The sequence below is a fragment of the Cyclopterus lumpus genome, chromosome 5 (assembly GCF_009769545.1).
Source record: "Cyclopterus lumpus isolate fCycLum1 chromosome 5, fCycLum1.pri, whole genome shotgun sequence".
Taxonomy (NCBI): domain Eukaryota; kingdom Metazoa; phylum Chordata; class Actinopteri; order Perciformes; family Cyclopteridae; genus Cyclopterus; species Cyclopterus lumpus.
The window spans coordinates 19,999,723-20,017,335 of NC_046970.1; the positions used below are offsets into that span (position 1 = coordinate 19,999,723).

Below are 17,613 nucleotides of genomic sequence, written 5' to 3' on the forward strand. Positions count from 1 at the left end.
GTATTGGACAAGTGACAGCGGCTTTCTGACAGTGCTAGGAGTCTATGCCCAAGGATTACCCCCACCCCCAATACAAAACTACAAGAAACACACTAAATGTCAATTACTGTGTCTGTGCAGTGCACAAAGTAAATGTTTTAGTTGAAGCACAAGTATGACCAGACTGCACTGTGATGATACCCCACCAATTGAACACAAATGTACCCAATTAAAAGTAGCAGGCGCTAGCATCTCTTTCTACAAACATTGTCACTGTGGAGGAAAATAACATCTCATCTGTGTGGGACTTCTTCTCCCTGCCACAGAACACAGAACAGAGTACATAAGGAGCATTTAACTGCAATGTCACTAGCTGGGGTACTCGTACTCGTCCTGACAGTCTTCTCCATAGAAACATATCAGGGTACGTTAGATTGACATATAATTTTCGATAACTGATAGCAAGTATGATATCATCTTGCAAAACCGTTTTTTTTTTTTTTTACCCAGGCAGGCAGGTGAACAAAAAAGAAAAAAGTGCATCACCATCAGGGCAAAAAGATACCAAGCTGGAAAGTCTTTATCTCCTGCACCGTTGCAGGGAGGAGACACATTTTCTACAGCATGACTTTTCTCCCCTACTGTCTGGCAAACAAATGCCCCACCGTTTCATTTGTATTTCCGTTAGAACATTATTCTCCCCGACTCCAAATGAATCACACACTTGTTGCAACGTCGTTGTAAAAGGAGATAAGTGTCTCTTTTCAATCAAAGTTGGGGAAAAAGGCAAAACAGATCTAAAGAGGAAAGAAGAAAAAAAAGAAGTGAAACCTATTTGTGGAGTACAAAACATGCTTCACATAAAACAGTCAAACAGTTGCTCTGCTTGGATTAATGTATCAGATGCTATTGTGGTGCAATGCACATATGTCAACAAAGGGTGAGGAGATGTGTAATCAGGGACCAGAGGCTGTGACCTGGTTGATGTGGACTGTTGGTCTGTCCTGTTATATAATGACTTACATGTCCTTACTGTCAGTGTAGCTGCAGAGGAGGAGGAGGAGATACTGAATACTCAAACAGTTGTATGATGTGTTTTGGTTTCTTAAACTGACATCATTTATTTGTTAGTGGTCATGCACTGAGTGCTCGGGGGGGCGGGGGGGGGGATAATGTAAACATGAATGGTTACATCGACGTGACAGTCTTCAGAGTTATCTAAATGTTGTTGTTTGTTATCTAATATGTGCTTTGTAGATAGAAGTCTGCCTTGAGATGAATATGAAGTGTCCTTTTCATTGGTTGCTTCATCATCTGTGCATTAATGAATAAAACTCTGCTCACTGAGTTTTGACTAGAGACATCCACCACTGGAGTGCAGCTTGTTAATAATCACATAATTGCACTGATTACCATTACTTACTTGTCCCTTACAAACACAACCTGTGATTCTGGATGGATGTGAAATAACTTCACATTTTTGACGAGTTTTCTAAACTCAGTTTAAACTCTTCATTGCCAAGACCACAAAAGCACCCCACTGATGATGAGTTTTCAGTCACCAGCAGAGGTGTGTTGGCAAAGACTCTGACTATAATTGCATGTGTTTATTCCTTTGAATTAGTGCGAATTAATTTGATTACATAGTGGCTGTGTAGAATTGTTTCCCGACTCGTGTTTTATTTATTGCTCCAGAGCGTTGTCCAAAAGTCCAAAAGTCAAAATGTATTAAACAAATAGAGATATAATCAACTCCAAAATTCACAGCATTAACTGGTTGGTCTAGCAGCACCATAAATTGCATTTACATAATAACACAAAATGATATATCATAATCTGCAACCTCCACAGTCGCGGGGGCCACTTAGTGGGATTGCGTTTGTTCGAGTTAGTGAAGCCGGATAATGCAAATATATCCCTGTTATGTTGAACTTGCTTTGCAGTCTAGGCCCCAGTTCTATAAAAGGTAATAAAAAAAACCTGTCTTTTGTGAGATCTTGACCCAAAACCCCAAAGTCCAGTGTGTAGGATTTGGTATCATGTGAAACTTGCCAAGCATTTAGAAGAAGTAAGGTGACCGACGTATACAAGTAAGAGGACCGTAGGTCATTTGGAGACGAGCAGAGTCAGTGTGTGTGTGTGTGTGTGTGTGTGTGTGTTGGGAAGTGAGTGGTGAAGCAAGAGTGTTAGTTTAGCGGTGAGGATTTCAAGTGGAAGTTGCATCTTATGCAGAAATAACTGCTGCGGCTCCTCAGGACCAACAGAGGTATCCCATGTTTTGTTTACCGGCCCTGGAGACCAAAACAACGGTGTTTTCTGAGGACGGTCGGGAAGTTGAAGCAGGTTGATTTCCTCATTCTGGGTTATGAAAGAAAAAAAAACATATATTAGATTGCAATGCTCCCATTAGATCTTCCCTAAATGTGACACACTGTTCCTTTTAATATACGTCTCATTGTTTGACCACAACAAATTAATATCAATCTGGATGAGGTTTGATTTTTGGAGCACAATAATTTTTTGAGGGATATGTATAAAACATAAATGAGTGTATATAATGGAGTTTACAGAGAGCATGTCTCACTTGGTGTTTGGATGGAAAGTCCAACTGGGATTAGGTGTATTAGATTGGTGCTATAGGTTTAGCGCATTATTGTTTACATTAATTTTGTCCATACGGTGTTTTGTCATGGAAATATATGAAAAACAGCACATGGAAAACATATTTTGATTATCCTTGGGTTAGACATGTGTGTGTTCCCTGTTGTTTAATCTTAATGGCTAAACCTGTTTAATCTTGATGGTGCTGAAAGTTATTTTCCATATTTGTCGTCTGAATATAGTAATGAAATGAGCGGCTGTCACCGTCACCGTTATCTTTTGTGAGAAGCTATATGAATATTTCCATTATTCAGTGTGTTCAGATGGTCCTGAAATGTTTGGTTTTGTCTCGTTACTTACAAAGCATTTACAGCCATTAGTTCTTACACAGACAACAACTCAAACTGTTATGAAGATATTGTGGTTGTACACCAGTGATTCCGTGTAATATTGGAGGAAAAATTACTATAATATTTCGCAGCCTCTGTGCCTACGTGGGCTCAGTCAAGAGACCAGAAGCAGACGCATGCTGAGTGCAATTTGTATTACAAAATGTCCCCTCCTGACAAAAATGACATTTTAAACCAAACGGTTTCCCCCAGCAAAGAAGATGAGCCATTTGGTCACAATGAGCATGCGGCTCCTGATCCCCCCCCCACCACACACACACAAACGCAAGCATGCGCATGTATTCAAAGACATCCACCCTCATGTCTCACGTCCTCTATCTAGATATAATGTCTGCATAATGCAGTGCCAAAGAGATCTGCTATACAGTTGTTCTGAAAGATTTGCAACAGCCGGTGAGTACCCGCACAGATGCAGAGCATACCAATAATCTGTTGGAATTATTTTATTCTTCTTCTGTATCTGAAGAGCGATTTAGAACGACGCCACTTGGTCCAGATGAACGAACCTGTCTCACCGAATAGCTCTTTTTGTCCCTGTGGAGGGGGGTTTGGGAATGGGTAGAGGCGGGGCAGTCTCATATTGTTTCATCCGTTTTCAATTCTGCGAATTGAAATGTAAAATGGTGTAACATCCGATAATTGCCGGTTTTCATGGCAACACAGCGTGAAGACGAAATTAGAAGAAGAGGAAAAGAGATGGAGATATCTTCTTGCACTGGTGGAGCTCTCTGTGCATTTATGCTCTTGCTGCTCTGGCAAAAAGCAGTCAATTAAAACCCTGCATTGATGTAAGGATTATGTTATTAGTTGAGACCAGCATTCGCATTAGCTGCTGTGCCACTGTTGGCCTGAACTGTGTGGTGAGATAGAGAAAGAGAGCTGTTGACTAATGGTTTTTGGTATTTCTGTTTTGTCTCGTTCTTCTATCTGACCCGTGTTCCACCTGGATGTCATCTGTTGCCCAGTTATGCTCTCTGTCTTGCTCGTAGAGCCTCCGAACATCATGGTGTCTCTGAGTCCACCAACAGTTATCTGTACCTTTTGTGAAGCCTCCATTTTACCCTTGGCATCACCTTGTGACACGTTGCTGGAGCCATAAAATGTTAATGTGGGCAACTAAGAGGAAACGGGGTGGAGCTGAGGTGGGCCAATTACCACGGAGGAATTACTGGAGGAGATTTATCAATTAAAGCAAACACGCCCTCAATCGTGCCTCAATGTCCTCTTCATGGAACACTTATTTTAATAATTGCTGTGAAGACACAGATTGTAGAGGAGTGTAGGGTCTTTCTAAGGACATGGGTTCCGTCTCTCGTGTGGCAGCTATCGGTAACAGGATTAATCATTAGTCAAAGTAATAATTTGTAGCCTCGATATGTGAAGATGCCAAACCAGGCCAGGTAAGTTCATTTCAGATGTAATTTAACCCGGAAATAATTGAATCTGTGAACGTATGAAGTCGAAAAAAAAACAAGATGGAGGAAACGTCATGATATCTGTTTGGAATGTTAAATGTTAAAGATGAATGTAGAGAAGTTACTGAGGCGTCACAGATTGATCCTCCATTTCATTCGTGTTGATGATACTGAAGGCAGGAGTTAAGAAACAGCGCTGTGCCGTAGCACTAATAAATTACATTAACAGCATAACAAACAAATACTTGTTACAATGCCACAAAGAAACTTATTACCTGAGGGTAATTCAGTTTGGAAGGCAGCACCAAAAACAGTGCACAGGCCACACAATAATAAACATGCCACATGTATTAGTGTACAAAATGCAACGCTAGTTATTGGTGTGAAGCGTACTCAGTCGTGGGTAGTATAATAGAACATCGGTGATTGATTTTTGCATTATACACATTAATCACAATAGTATTGTAGGAAGTATTAGATGACCAAGTAAGTAGTTCATACATGAAACAATTACCCACAAATATCAAAGTTACATAGCTCCATTCCAATAAATGACTCAATACATCATAAAAGTATAAAAATAGAGAAACAATTATTAATATTCCTTATTCCTGTAAGCATTATTGATTCTGACCTCTATCTTCACTGAAAATATGAATAGAATAATTTGTAGTTAGAAAGGGACCTCTGCAACAAACAGTGCAAACACATACATGTAATAGTTCTTACAAAAGTTTTTTTATGTTCCGTGTTTATTTACAGTGGCAAAACCAGCAGTATTGCAAGGTCTACCATCCATATCCATATTTGTGTGATTGGGATAGCATATCATGGAACACTCATGATCTTGTTTTACATCAGGAGTTCTATCTTTCAGCCTTTGGACCAGACTCCCCAAGGATAACATTTTAGCAAGCAATGCACAGGGGGCGAAGTTTGCCTAATTTCTTATTTTATTACCGTGCAACTAACATTTCTAAATATAATTATTGGATTCAAATGTATGAAAACAAACTAGTACCAACATGGGCCTGTCAGGATCTGTAGTGGATCTGTAGTGTTGTGTCGTGTTTCCTGTTTTATTTTGAAGTCCTTGTCTCTCGTGTCCTTTGTTTCTCTGCACTTCCTGTCCCTGTGATTGTCTGCCCTGTCCCTGACTGTTTCCTCCTGTGTTCAATCACCTGCACCAGCCCTCTGTATTTAAGTCCTGTTTGTGTCATTCCCCTTTGTCGGTTCGTCTTGTCTAGATCATGTGTGTGAGCCTGTGTTGTTTGTTTTGAATCCTGTTGAGCAATAAAGTTGCCTTTTCCAGTGTTGACGGCGTTTGGGTCCAGTTACCTGCAGCTGCACATAACAGGGCCGTTATGTTTATTTGTTCTGTACTCTGAAAATCGATAAATATGGTGTCTGAAAATTGGAACCTGGAACCTTTTGGTGCAAACTAAATAGTGCATTTACAAAAGGTATAGTTACATTTAGTATATACTACGTTAATATAATATATTAAATCACTGCTATAACTAACTTTACCTTTTCATTTTCAAAATGTATAGTTAGTTATAGGAGTGATTTAATATATTATATTAAATCAGCTTACAAGGGTTTGTGAGACTTGTTGTTTCACTTTGTTTATCTAATTGCGAAGTTATTACTACTTATAATTAACTAGCCATTAAAATAGCAAACATTAACCTGAAGCACTTATAAGTGTTAATTTAGCTTTCACAAGTACAAGCATCACTCATTTCACAAAGTGAAGCTGCTTATTCTTAGGAGTGAGTTCACTGAATTGCACTTAACAATCTGCAATATTTACATAATTGCAACTATTTAAATTCACTGGAGCTCTTTTTACTGCACGGATTTATGTGTGTTTTTCTCATCATTTGATAATTGTCAGTAGCTGCATGCCATTACATTTAGGGTGCATGAACTGGGTGGCGACAGCTGTGTATACAGATTTATTCATAAGCTATGTACTCTAATTAACCAGGATATCCAGACCAACACTTGAAGCAAACGGATCACTCATTTAACCCATGAATAATGTTCTTTCTCTTCCTCTGATACTCACCTCTCAAACAAGCATGCGCACACCGACGTACACACACACGCTGGGGGCCTCAGGCTCACCCCTGTACTGTACATAGTGTTTTATGAATAAAATGGAAACTCCATCATTAGCATATGATTACGAATGGGAATTAAGATTCAAGGAGAAGCCGAGATAAGTGGGTTTTGCTTGTACTAATTATATAATCTTCTCCACCCCCACATTTTTATTTTGGCCCATTAGGAAAAATGTCTTGAGAGTGCATTGTGGTGTTTTTCCATGTGTTTTTATCTCGCTGAAAATGTCATGAGAATGGAAATTACATTACATACGGGCACATTTGCAATTTTAGCATTATTGTTTTGAGGTGTGTCTCTTGCACTCTTAAACAGCTCTATACTGTACTGTCCTTATTAAATAGAGTTCAATTCAATTTTTTTTCAATTCAGTTTATTTTGTATAGCCCAATTTCACAAATTACAAATTTGCCTCAGAGGGCTTTACAATCTGTACACATACGACATCCCTGTCCCAGGACCTCACATCGAATCAGGAAAAAATCGAAAAAAAAATCGAAAAATAGAGAGGACTTGGAAAGAAAATAGGAATCTCTTATACCATCTTCATGTCACTCTGATGCCAGTAAGTGTTTGTTCAGGTAATGGGTGCAATTTGAGGAGGCATTTGATTTAAACCGTTCAGCACTTTCCCACAATACCTCACCGATTGTCTTCTTTATTGTAGAAAATTGCATCCATCTGAGTCTTGTCTCGCTCATACCAAAGGCAGACAAGAGGCTCATTAAGGGTTTTGTCCATGGACTCTTACTCCTTGTCTACACGAGTGTCTTATGTCAGAATCCAAAACTGCCATCCTCTTAATATACACCTATACACACACATACGTTGAGCCAAAGGACTGCTTTGAGGTCAGTTGCACTTTGGCGGTGCTCGCAGCCCAAAATGCAATCCTTGTACATAAGTGTGAAAACATGTCAAAAAAAATGGTTGGCTTTTTATGCAGCCTTTGTACACAGCTTGAATAATTCAGATGTGCACAAGATGCACAACTGTGACTGAAATGCCTCCAGTGTGGACGGCCTCTTATTTGAGAAACACTCTAACCAGAATCAGAGCGTCAAGCCACTCGGTTGCCTCTGGTGTTGTGTGTGTGGCCATGTACTCTTTCTTTATCCAACCACACGCTGTGATTTGTTGTAAATGTATCAAATGCAGCTAGGATGTCATGCTAAAACACATCTGCCAACGCTCTTTACTCTATTAGCATGTGTCTAGACAGATGTCGTTGATGTGCTTTCGTTCCGTCTCTCCTGTAGATAACCACACCATGGCGTCCCACTCAGCAGTTAGTATTCGGATTCTGGATGTAAACGACAATCCTCCTGAACTGGCCACACCGTACGAAGCCTCGATATGTGAAGATGCCAAACCAGGCCAGGTAAGTTCATTTCAGATGTAATTTAACCCGGAAATAATTGAATCTGTGAACGTATGAAGTCGAAAAAAAAACAAGATGGAGGAAACGTCATGATATCTGTTTGGAATGTTAAATGTTAAAGATGAATGTAGAGAAGTTACTGAGGCGTCACAGATTGATCCTCCATTTCATTCGTCTTGATGATACTGAAGGCAGGAGTTAAGAAACAGCGCTGTGCCGTAGCACTAATAAATTACATTAACAGCATAACAAACAAATACTTGTAACAATGCCACAAAGAAACTTATTACCTGAGGGTAATTCAGTTTGGAAGGCAGCACGAAAAACAGTGCACAGGCCACACAATAATAAACATGCCACATGTATTAGTGTACAAAATGCAACGCTAGTTATTGGTGTGAAGCGTACTCAGTCGTGGGTAGTATAATAGAACATCGGTGATTGATTTTTGCATTATACACATTAATCACAATAGTATTGTAGGAAGTAGTAGATGACCAAGTAAGTAGTTCATACATGAAACAATTACCCACAAATATCAAAGTTACATAGCTCCATTCCAATAAATGACTCAATACATCAAACATCATAAAAGTATAAAAATAGAGAAACAATTATTAATATTCCTTATTCCTGTAAGCATTATTAATTCTGACCTCTATCTTCACTGAAAATATGAATAGAATACATTGATCTCCGTCAATGAAGGTGTCTGAGAACGTTTTGTTCTGTGAGCTCCTTTAATTTAGACTAAATTGGTGAGTCGAAGATGGCAGCATGGTCACTGGCATATTTAATGTGTAGTACCTAAAAAAGGTAATTGACAGTAGCAAAAACAGATATCTGTTCCAGAGCATTGATACAGCGATTGCAAATGACCATATCACAATGTAGTGTTGAATTTTGAGAGTGGATATTTACTTTGCCTTTAGGAACACATATAGTATTTGTTATTGAATATTCTAAATTCAAGGTTTCAACCAAAGGCATCGTCGGAAAGTTTTTCAGGCATGACCTACAAAATGTACATACTTCCTATGACACATGATGACTTTTCAGACAAGTTAATTTGCTGGATAATGCCCTATGGTCAAAATCCAAGAAATAAACCTTGAGTTTAAAGTATTTAATCACATATATTTTTGTATTTAGTTTTTTTCCCCTCCTCGCGCTCACCAGCCGTTTTCTTGTCCATCTCCAACTGCCTTATTATTTTCATGTCTGGTTTGTATCGTTTTCAGTTGCACACTATGATCTATATGACACTTAATACCGATGGCAATTTCATAACTCAGCTTTCCGGCAAAGGGCCAATTTGCCAAAGACCGTTATATAGCGGGCCAGACACAAATGGTTATCCAACATCTTTTATTTTTTTTTATTCCAGCCTGATGGAGATTAAAAGTCAGTACATTTGAGTGGTCGGAAGGTATAAATGCAAGTCCATTTACAATTCATATTTCACAGACACAGAATTCGGATGACTATTCTGCTTGCCAAAAATATTTCTGCATGCCATTTAACTAGCTCGTTCTCAAATAATTAATCAATCTTAAATGTGTTCCATTACAAAGCCATAGTTATGGTTATGCTAGTTATCTCCCTAATTGTTGTTAAACCATAAAAAGGTGATACAGCAATTAGCCACAGATGCACATAAATTCCAAAAATGGTAAACAGGTGACACATTTTATGTTGTAATCATTACCCAGCACCAATCGATATATGGGAGCCTGTTTGAAAAACCAAGACAAAAAGGTAATCTTATGGTTATTTCCAATCCAGTATCACCATTAAAAACAGACAGTCATTAGGGTGTTTTATTCCTCTTACGCAGTCAACAGGCCTTGGGCTAAGTTAAACCCAATTATCATGTGCAGAGCAAAGGAATAATTAAAAAAAAAAAGCAATGCTTTAAAGTGGAGCCTCCATGCTGGAAGCTGCATTTACATGTTTAATGAGACTCAGGCCTCCCCTCCCCTTGATCCACAGACTGTTAACCACTTACAGCCCCCCTGTGCATCCGCAGCGCCGCCCGTGCCTTTCTAGAACATTGTCTGGTCTGATCTCCCTCACTCCCACCTCGCTCCCTCTCCCATCCGCATTAACCTTCAGCTCCTAATCGCACTGAGATGATTAGTTTTCCAGCAAGAAGATCATTGCTAGCTCTCAGCATTGTGAAATAAAAGGTGTTTAGTGCTCTCATCAGAGAGCAATGCAGAGAAGTATTTCACAATGTATTTACAAACTAAAGATAGGGACTCCAAAGACATACAGGAGAAATTGACATTGGGCTTCATTGCCGTCCGACAAGTGTTCGTCTCATGATGAGAACATCTGACAATATCTGTTCATTTTCGTCGGCTCAATTTTTGTAACCACCCTGTTTTTTTGTTTATTCTCTGTGGAGTCTCTTTTTGTATGTTGTTGTTGGGAGTCGGCTGCTGAGATTGAATGAAAATGTGTTGCCTGAGGTCAAAGGCTTTTTAATGCTCATTTTCACCCTCAGGGGTAACCACCGGAGACACGGGGGAAACAATGTTCTCCTCTGTTATTTTCAGAATAATATCAAAATAAATAAAGTTGTCCTCTAGTCGTTGGCAGTCACTGCATTTTTACGTTTGAAAAATGGAGTGAGTGGTGTGAAGAAAATGTTTTGGGACAAGTGTAAAATAATGAATTGTGCATATCAAACTCAAATATAGGTAACACAGAAGTTAGGGCCAATGCACTATCTACAATTAACATTTCACAAATGCTAATATTGCTCATAATTGTTTGCATCTGTGCATAGTGTTTGTGCAAAACCATGTTTAGGTGTCAGCTCGGAATCCAACTAATTATAATCAAGGATGTGTAAGCGTGGTTCAAAATTGCCTGCCTGGTAGAGCCTTCGGAAGAATTCAGCCAACAACTCCTCTCGATCTGGTAGATTTATTTCTCTGATCACAAGCAAAGTACAAGCGCTGAGATTGCAATGCCAGGGGAGTCACAAGAACTCTTACTCTAGAACCGGAAGTTCGGCCCTCACATACACAGATTTTGTCACAGATTCGTATGCATCATCCTAACTTCTGATTGGTGCTGAACTATCAAGGAGGAGGGTACAATTCCATCTCCTCCTCTCTTTTCACAGGACTGAGCCCTGCAAGGCCAGTCCACTTTCTAATGAGAATAGTAGATAACATATGGGTTGTGTTGTGATTCAAGGCGCGTATCTATTCTCGAGAAGCAGACATTCCCAGACACAAATTTCACCTTCTATGTGTTATTCTGAACTTGAGTAACCTGACAAAAGCATAACATTACGACAATATATAAGCATTTATATTATCAGATGTCACATTAAGTCGTATCTCATCGTCTTGTCATAGCAGCTCTGTTGATATATACAGTCGTAGTGAAATGCAATATATTACTAGTACATTTTAGCTAACAGAGATTACTAAGAAGTGAGGAAGGGACCTTCTTCCCAGGATGCACTCATGCATTCAGCAAAATAAGCTGCCAAAGGTGAGGCCCAGCGATATAAGCATCAGCCAACAGATGTTTGCGTGTAAAACAACTTTTTTTAAGCTCCCCAGCTCTTGGAAATAAGTATAATTGAGTCCGTTTTTCTTTCACCTGGAATAGACAAACAATGGCGAGCTACCCTCCTTTGCCTTACACATATGCCCATGGACCCAGAGCCCTTTACTCACTTCGTCTGGCAGGAAATCGGAAGTAAGACAGGGTTTGTTCAGCTTCTAGCTTGTTTCACCTTTTTTGAAAAATCTGCTACACTGGCAACTCCTTTTTTCTTTCATTTGAACTGTAAAATTGCTTGGCTCAAGGTTCCGTGTTGACATTGCAAATCAACTAAAACCCGCTCATGAGTCATAATGATTATCACTTGATTGATAGCAGGACTTTAATGTGGCTAATTATAAGTAAATACTCATTTATTTTGTACATAAATCGATCATTCAAGCTGTCAGTTTCCCCACAACAGTGAAAATCATTGCGACCATCTCGTCTTGTCGGTCCATCTCGGTGGAATCGGCTTTGCTCTTTCTGTTTACCACTAATGATAACACAAAGACAATTATACATGCCTGTCCCTTCACAGACGCATGCGACAAGGAAATAAAGACATGTATGCACACACCCACACAAATGCTGTTTACACACAAGCCTTCACCGTCACACTCTGAATACATCAGATCAACCCCCGGTTTACTCAGCTAATGAGGAGTGTTCCTTTGTCCCCTGTTGTGCGCTGTGTTATCACCCTGTCTCGTTCATGGACTGTCAGCTCCCTGGCTCAGGTCGAGTTTTCGGTGGAACCACAGAGAGAATCAGATTAACCTAAGCCTTTTAACTGTGCTTGGATTTGATCCCATCCGAGAGTTGGCAACACAACCTATTTTGTTTGTGTTTAGAGGGAGAATACATGTGGAGTGAGGGGGAGGGGTTGGCAGAGAAGATAATAAAAAATGTATGACATAGGAGAAGCAGCTTTTGCTTGGGGACACCGGTCAAGCCAGGGCCATGACTTGAGGTAAATAGCTTCTCACCTTGTATTTACTCTTTAAGTTGATGGTAAGCAATGGAAAGAGAAAGCAAAATAAATTGAAATGTCTATGGGACAATCTGAACTAGTCTCACAACCAGTATGACTCTATTAAGTGTTACTAGTATTAATCGTGTTAAATGAACCAAGATAGTTGTTAAGATGGGAGTGGTTTTGCCGTTCCTACCATAAAACTGCACCCTCTTTGTCAAGGAGAAAAAACAACAAGAAGCTGCTCTCGCTCTTTTATTCTCTCTGGGCGTTGAAGTTGAAGGGTGGTCTACACACCACCCGACCCTACTGAGTTTGATGATCCTATAGGCTAAATGAATGTAAATCACATAATACAATAATCTCAGAAATATCTTAGACCTAAAGATTTACATTTTATTTAAATTAGGTCCTTCACAATCTTCCCTGGTGCTTCGTACACTTTGAACTGTTAAACGGTGCTCGATGGAGGCCTACACCAAGCCCTGTGTCTATAGCTGACATATTTTTAACACAACTTTAAAATCCCCTTGTGATTTCCACTATTAATTCCCCGATTTGCCCATTTTCCCAATCTGCCGCACCTCACTGAAGGACACGTGAACACAATCTTTGCGTCGCAGCCCATTCCCTCGCCCACCTTGTGGTATTTAGCTGACTGAATGCAGAGGGACAGATATTACATAGTGCCATGTGTGCAGAAAAAAAAGGCTGGGTGGAAAGCCAAATACTAAGTATGGCCGGGGGGTAACGGAGGCCTGTCAGCTCTTGCCGTGCCGCCTCACAGCTGGCTGACTCGGGTCACTGTGACAGATCACCTCAGTTTGGCCACGTCACCGCCAACCTCCAACCCCTGGGAGAGTCGGTTTGAAACAGCTAAATGTTAAGCCTGTCTGAAACACACACATCACAGACAAGTGAGCGCAACAATTACTCACCTTATTCACATACAGAGAGGATGCGAAAACAAACACAAACACGCACCCACACACACACACACAGACAAGCACACAACAGAACTGAGTAAAGGAAGAAGCAACACCGATGAGAGAAAAAAAAAAAGCCAGACAGTTTTGCCAGACAATATTTCATGAGTAGGAGACTTAATGAGTCATCTGTTCTACTCACCAAATGCCTCTTCCTTTTATCTCTAAAATGTTACCGTTGAATCAGACAAACCAGCCGACTAGAGAGACTGGAATATTCCTGCAAATGCTTTTTTAGATTCTTCCTGTTTATGTCAGGTGTATGCTATGCATTCCTCTGTCATATTTGTTTGTGATTCAATGTAAACATGTATTGTTTGAACCACTCAGCATGTATGTCTTTTTGTTTTGGCCAATGCAGTTTTTATCCATACGACTCCAGGAGTGAGTTAGTTTAATCAAAAAAAATCAATGCTGAGTTCAGTTTCATATTTACTGCTTTAAACTGGCTAGCTTCACCACCACAACACAAAACAGTGGTACATGTTCAGATATTATTTTACTCTGTGTATACTGGCTAGCTACTGTTTATGCTAAGGATGTAAATCCCAAAGCATGTCATGAGATTACTTGGTTTTAGCTTAATTAAAACTCAATCAAATTAAGCATTGTAGCTATTGTAATGTGGGCATACCTATTTTTATTTTCATAATAAAATAAAAAAATGCAAAAAACCTTCCTGAAATAGAATCAAGTTCAGACCAATGATTTGAGACATTTAATGCTCCAATGGACCCAATGGGGATGCATTAAAGCACTGAAAATAATGGATGTGTTTGAAAACACACCTCTGACGCTTATAATGCTTTCCAGGCTTCAGAGATGAACAGCTCTCAGCACATAATAAGTACTGTGTGTGTGTTATTTATTTATTTATTTATTCATTACCTCCCCGCCCCCATCGTGAAATGGTTGATTTCTGCTGTGAGTGTGTAAGCCACCTTCCTTTCACAACCTTGACCTTTCACACACCTCTAATGCATATGATATGGGATGTACTTTTGGGAAAGTCTCCCTTCTAGCTTTCCAGGGATTCGAGAGATTTAAAGGGGTCGGGAAAGGGGGCCACTAGATAGAAATCTAATTAGGTGATTGTGCTTGAGGGGGCTTCGCTAGCTGCTTGATAAACTCCCACACGCTCGCTCTGCTCCTCTTTCCTTTCCTTTCCTCTCGCTCCCTCAGCAGTTTGCACTCACCCCGATATGCCACCTGAGAGACCCCCCAACTAAGGGCACGGTCACAGGACGCAGATTATGGCTCACTTACTACATCTTCACTGTCAAAGAAATGAGTTTCATCCGTCCGCTGATAAAGCTTTTGCTTTAAGTGTCTTCTCTTTTTCTCTTTATTCTTCTACCTTCAGACTAAACTAGACCCCTGAAAGGCTGCCAAAGAATGATGAGAAGATAAGACCAGGCCTGCTTTGGCATACAACACACTCGCTTGCATTCTTCATAGATCACTGTGTATTGACAAGATGGGTGGTGGTCTTTGATATAATGAAACTTAACTTAAAAACCGCACGGTGCAGTTATTCACAATTCATATGGTAGTATGTGTCCTACAAATGTAATTTTGAGATCCAACTACTCTGCATTAACAGCGTGTGCTTGTTGTTCAGAGTCAAAGCCTGATGTAGTGTAATGTTGAACTAACCCGTATCATGGTGGGGAAGACATTGTGGTGTCTATTGCTGTATTGTTGTATTTGCTTAACTTTGAATATAAACGGTACTCTAATCATATTGTTGTTGCCAAGAATCTATATAGTTGGTTATCTTGGCAGTGAATATGTTGCGGATGCATCCAACACAGTATGAACATAAGGTCTGATACTGTATGTGTAAGAGAAATGGATTTGAAATGGCATGTAATGATACGTTCTCTCTTATAAACACCTTTTTTGGACTACAGGCAGAGATGTATGGGTTCCTTTCCAAGTGTTTGTGTTTCTCGAGTGCAGATTCTGCGGCGCACTATAGAAGAAGCGTGTGATTTACCCTGAAATCATGCTGAAGCGTTTTGTAATTACAAAGTAAGCCATATTATCCCAAACAACCTCCCTGAGCTGCGGGTATGACTAAGCCTGTTCTGTGTCTGTGATGCGACGTCAATGTTTATTGTGAAGGTGCAATTGTGGCTCGGAAGTGTGCTCGGCAGTAGCTTAGTCACAGTAATGCTTAGCCACGGCTCAGAAAAAAAAAAAAGAGGCGGCAATTAATGAGGCTGTATTTTGCAGGCAGGCAGGCAACATACGCTTAAAAGTGTCACAATAAAGCAGATGTCTTTGTGTACCAGAATTGTGCGAAATATATATATCTACGGTATTTTTGTTTGAATAATACATGCCCAGGTGGGTGATGAACGAGAGACACATTTTTTTCTGGAAAAGGACAAGCGTGAGATACTTTGGAGAAGATAGATGCAAAAGACAAGGAATCAAGAGGAAACGGAAATCACAAAGATGAATAAGTAGAATTATGAATTATGTCCAGTATACAAGGCTGTGTTTGACATGGTATACGCCCCTTCAAGAGGAGCCTGCTGTTGTAACAGCTATCGGTATATTGGATATATTTGCTAAAACTAATTACTTGTATTTCTTTGACTTCAAAGTCAAAATGTATTCAGCAGCGTTTTACAAGGTTGTACGAAGATGAAACTCTAATTATCCACTCGTAGTTGTATTCCACCACCAACCGGTTATGTAGTTTACATCCATGTCTGTCAAAAAAGGGCATCACTTCAGTATTTTATCATATATTATTTATATATATATATTATTTATCATTATTTTGTCATATAATATGAATTATTGGGTTATTCCAAAAACATGTTTTGTGAGGTCGCAGTGTCCTTTGACCGCCAAATCAGTTCATCTGCACAAAGTGGACGTTTATTGCAAAAATTTAAGGAATTCCTTAGATATCGTATTCATGAGAATGGGATAGACATGGGGTCACGGTCACCTTTGACCATCAAATTATAATGAGTTCATCCTTGAGTGCAAGTGGATATTTGTACGAAATTTGAAGAAATGTGCCCCAGGCGTTCCTAATATTTCGCGGCCATAAGAATGGGCCAGACTGAGCATCGGACGACCGGAAAACACAATGCCTTCAGCCACAGCTGTTGCCAGCGATGAGGCATAAAAATGTAATTGGTGGATGTTTTAGATTGTCTTTCTCAGTGTCTTTCCACTTCCAATCATAATTGATATAGTCGCTTTGTACAATTTTTGTGATGGAAAAATTCTCTCTATAAGCTTCCTGACCCAATTTGATGAGCTCTGATTCCTCCTCATGCAACTCATTGAAAGGTTTTAGTTGTTTAAGTTGATTATTAGGAACGTAGAATCGTCAAGAATAACAACATATATATAATGTGAACTGACTATGGGTGCGATATAAATAATGCTATAGATACTTATACAGGAGTGGGATAAACTTTTGGTAAACAAATATCAGCTTTATCAAAATGTGTTTGACAGAAAATAAAGGAACTGACCATCCATAAAATCAGGGGCATTACTCAGTTTATCCTATAACCAAGATGTAAAAAACTAATATTTATTGTGTTATTGTCAGAATTACATTTGCCATCTGTGCTTCGGGTCCTTTGTATTCTGTGATAGACGACACAAAAAACATGAAGCCAGCTGTTTGGTTTAAAAAGAGGGACTAGTATTCTTTACAAACTTGTGTAAAAACATTATCCTGAATTAAAAAGTAGTTTTATGCTGTGTGCTACTGTTATATACTTTTTAAAATTGTCTTTAAAAAAAAGGTATAGTTTGGCATTTTGGAGACAGACAGCGCCATGGGCAGACTCACTGGTGCAAAGACTGGAAATAGAAGGAAAAAGCTCGCCTAGTTCTCTTCAACGGTTCCAAAACTAACCTACCAGCCCCTCTGAAGCTCTCTATTTATGAAACAAATAATAATATGCCATGTTTATTGGTGAGTTTAAGAGATGTATTCAAACTTTAAAAATGTATTTACATTTTCATAAACACGCTTGTGTTATTTAAAAAAAAAATTATCATTACATCCCCGCATCAACAAATCAAATGCTTGGACAAGAATGAAAACAATAAAATCAGGTTGCAGGACTGTAATAACCCCGTCGGGCTGAATGGAAGGATTGGACGAGCTGCATTGTGCATTGCT

The 17,613-nt window shown here is 39.4% G+C and overlaps 1 protein-coding gene across 1 annotated transcript in view; it reads left to right on the top strand.

The window, feature by feature from the left end:
- Positions 1–17,613, top strand: part of LOC117730796 (cadherin-22) — a 69,268-nt gene that overhangs the window by 40,919 nt on the left and 10,736 nt on the right. Inside the window, exon 8 of the mRNA XM_034532787.1 lies at positions 7,795–7,916. Coding sequence (XP_034388678.1) covers positions 7,795–7,916 — 122 coding nt within the window. The remainder of the gene's footprint in view (positions 1–7,794; positions 7,917–17,613) is intronic.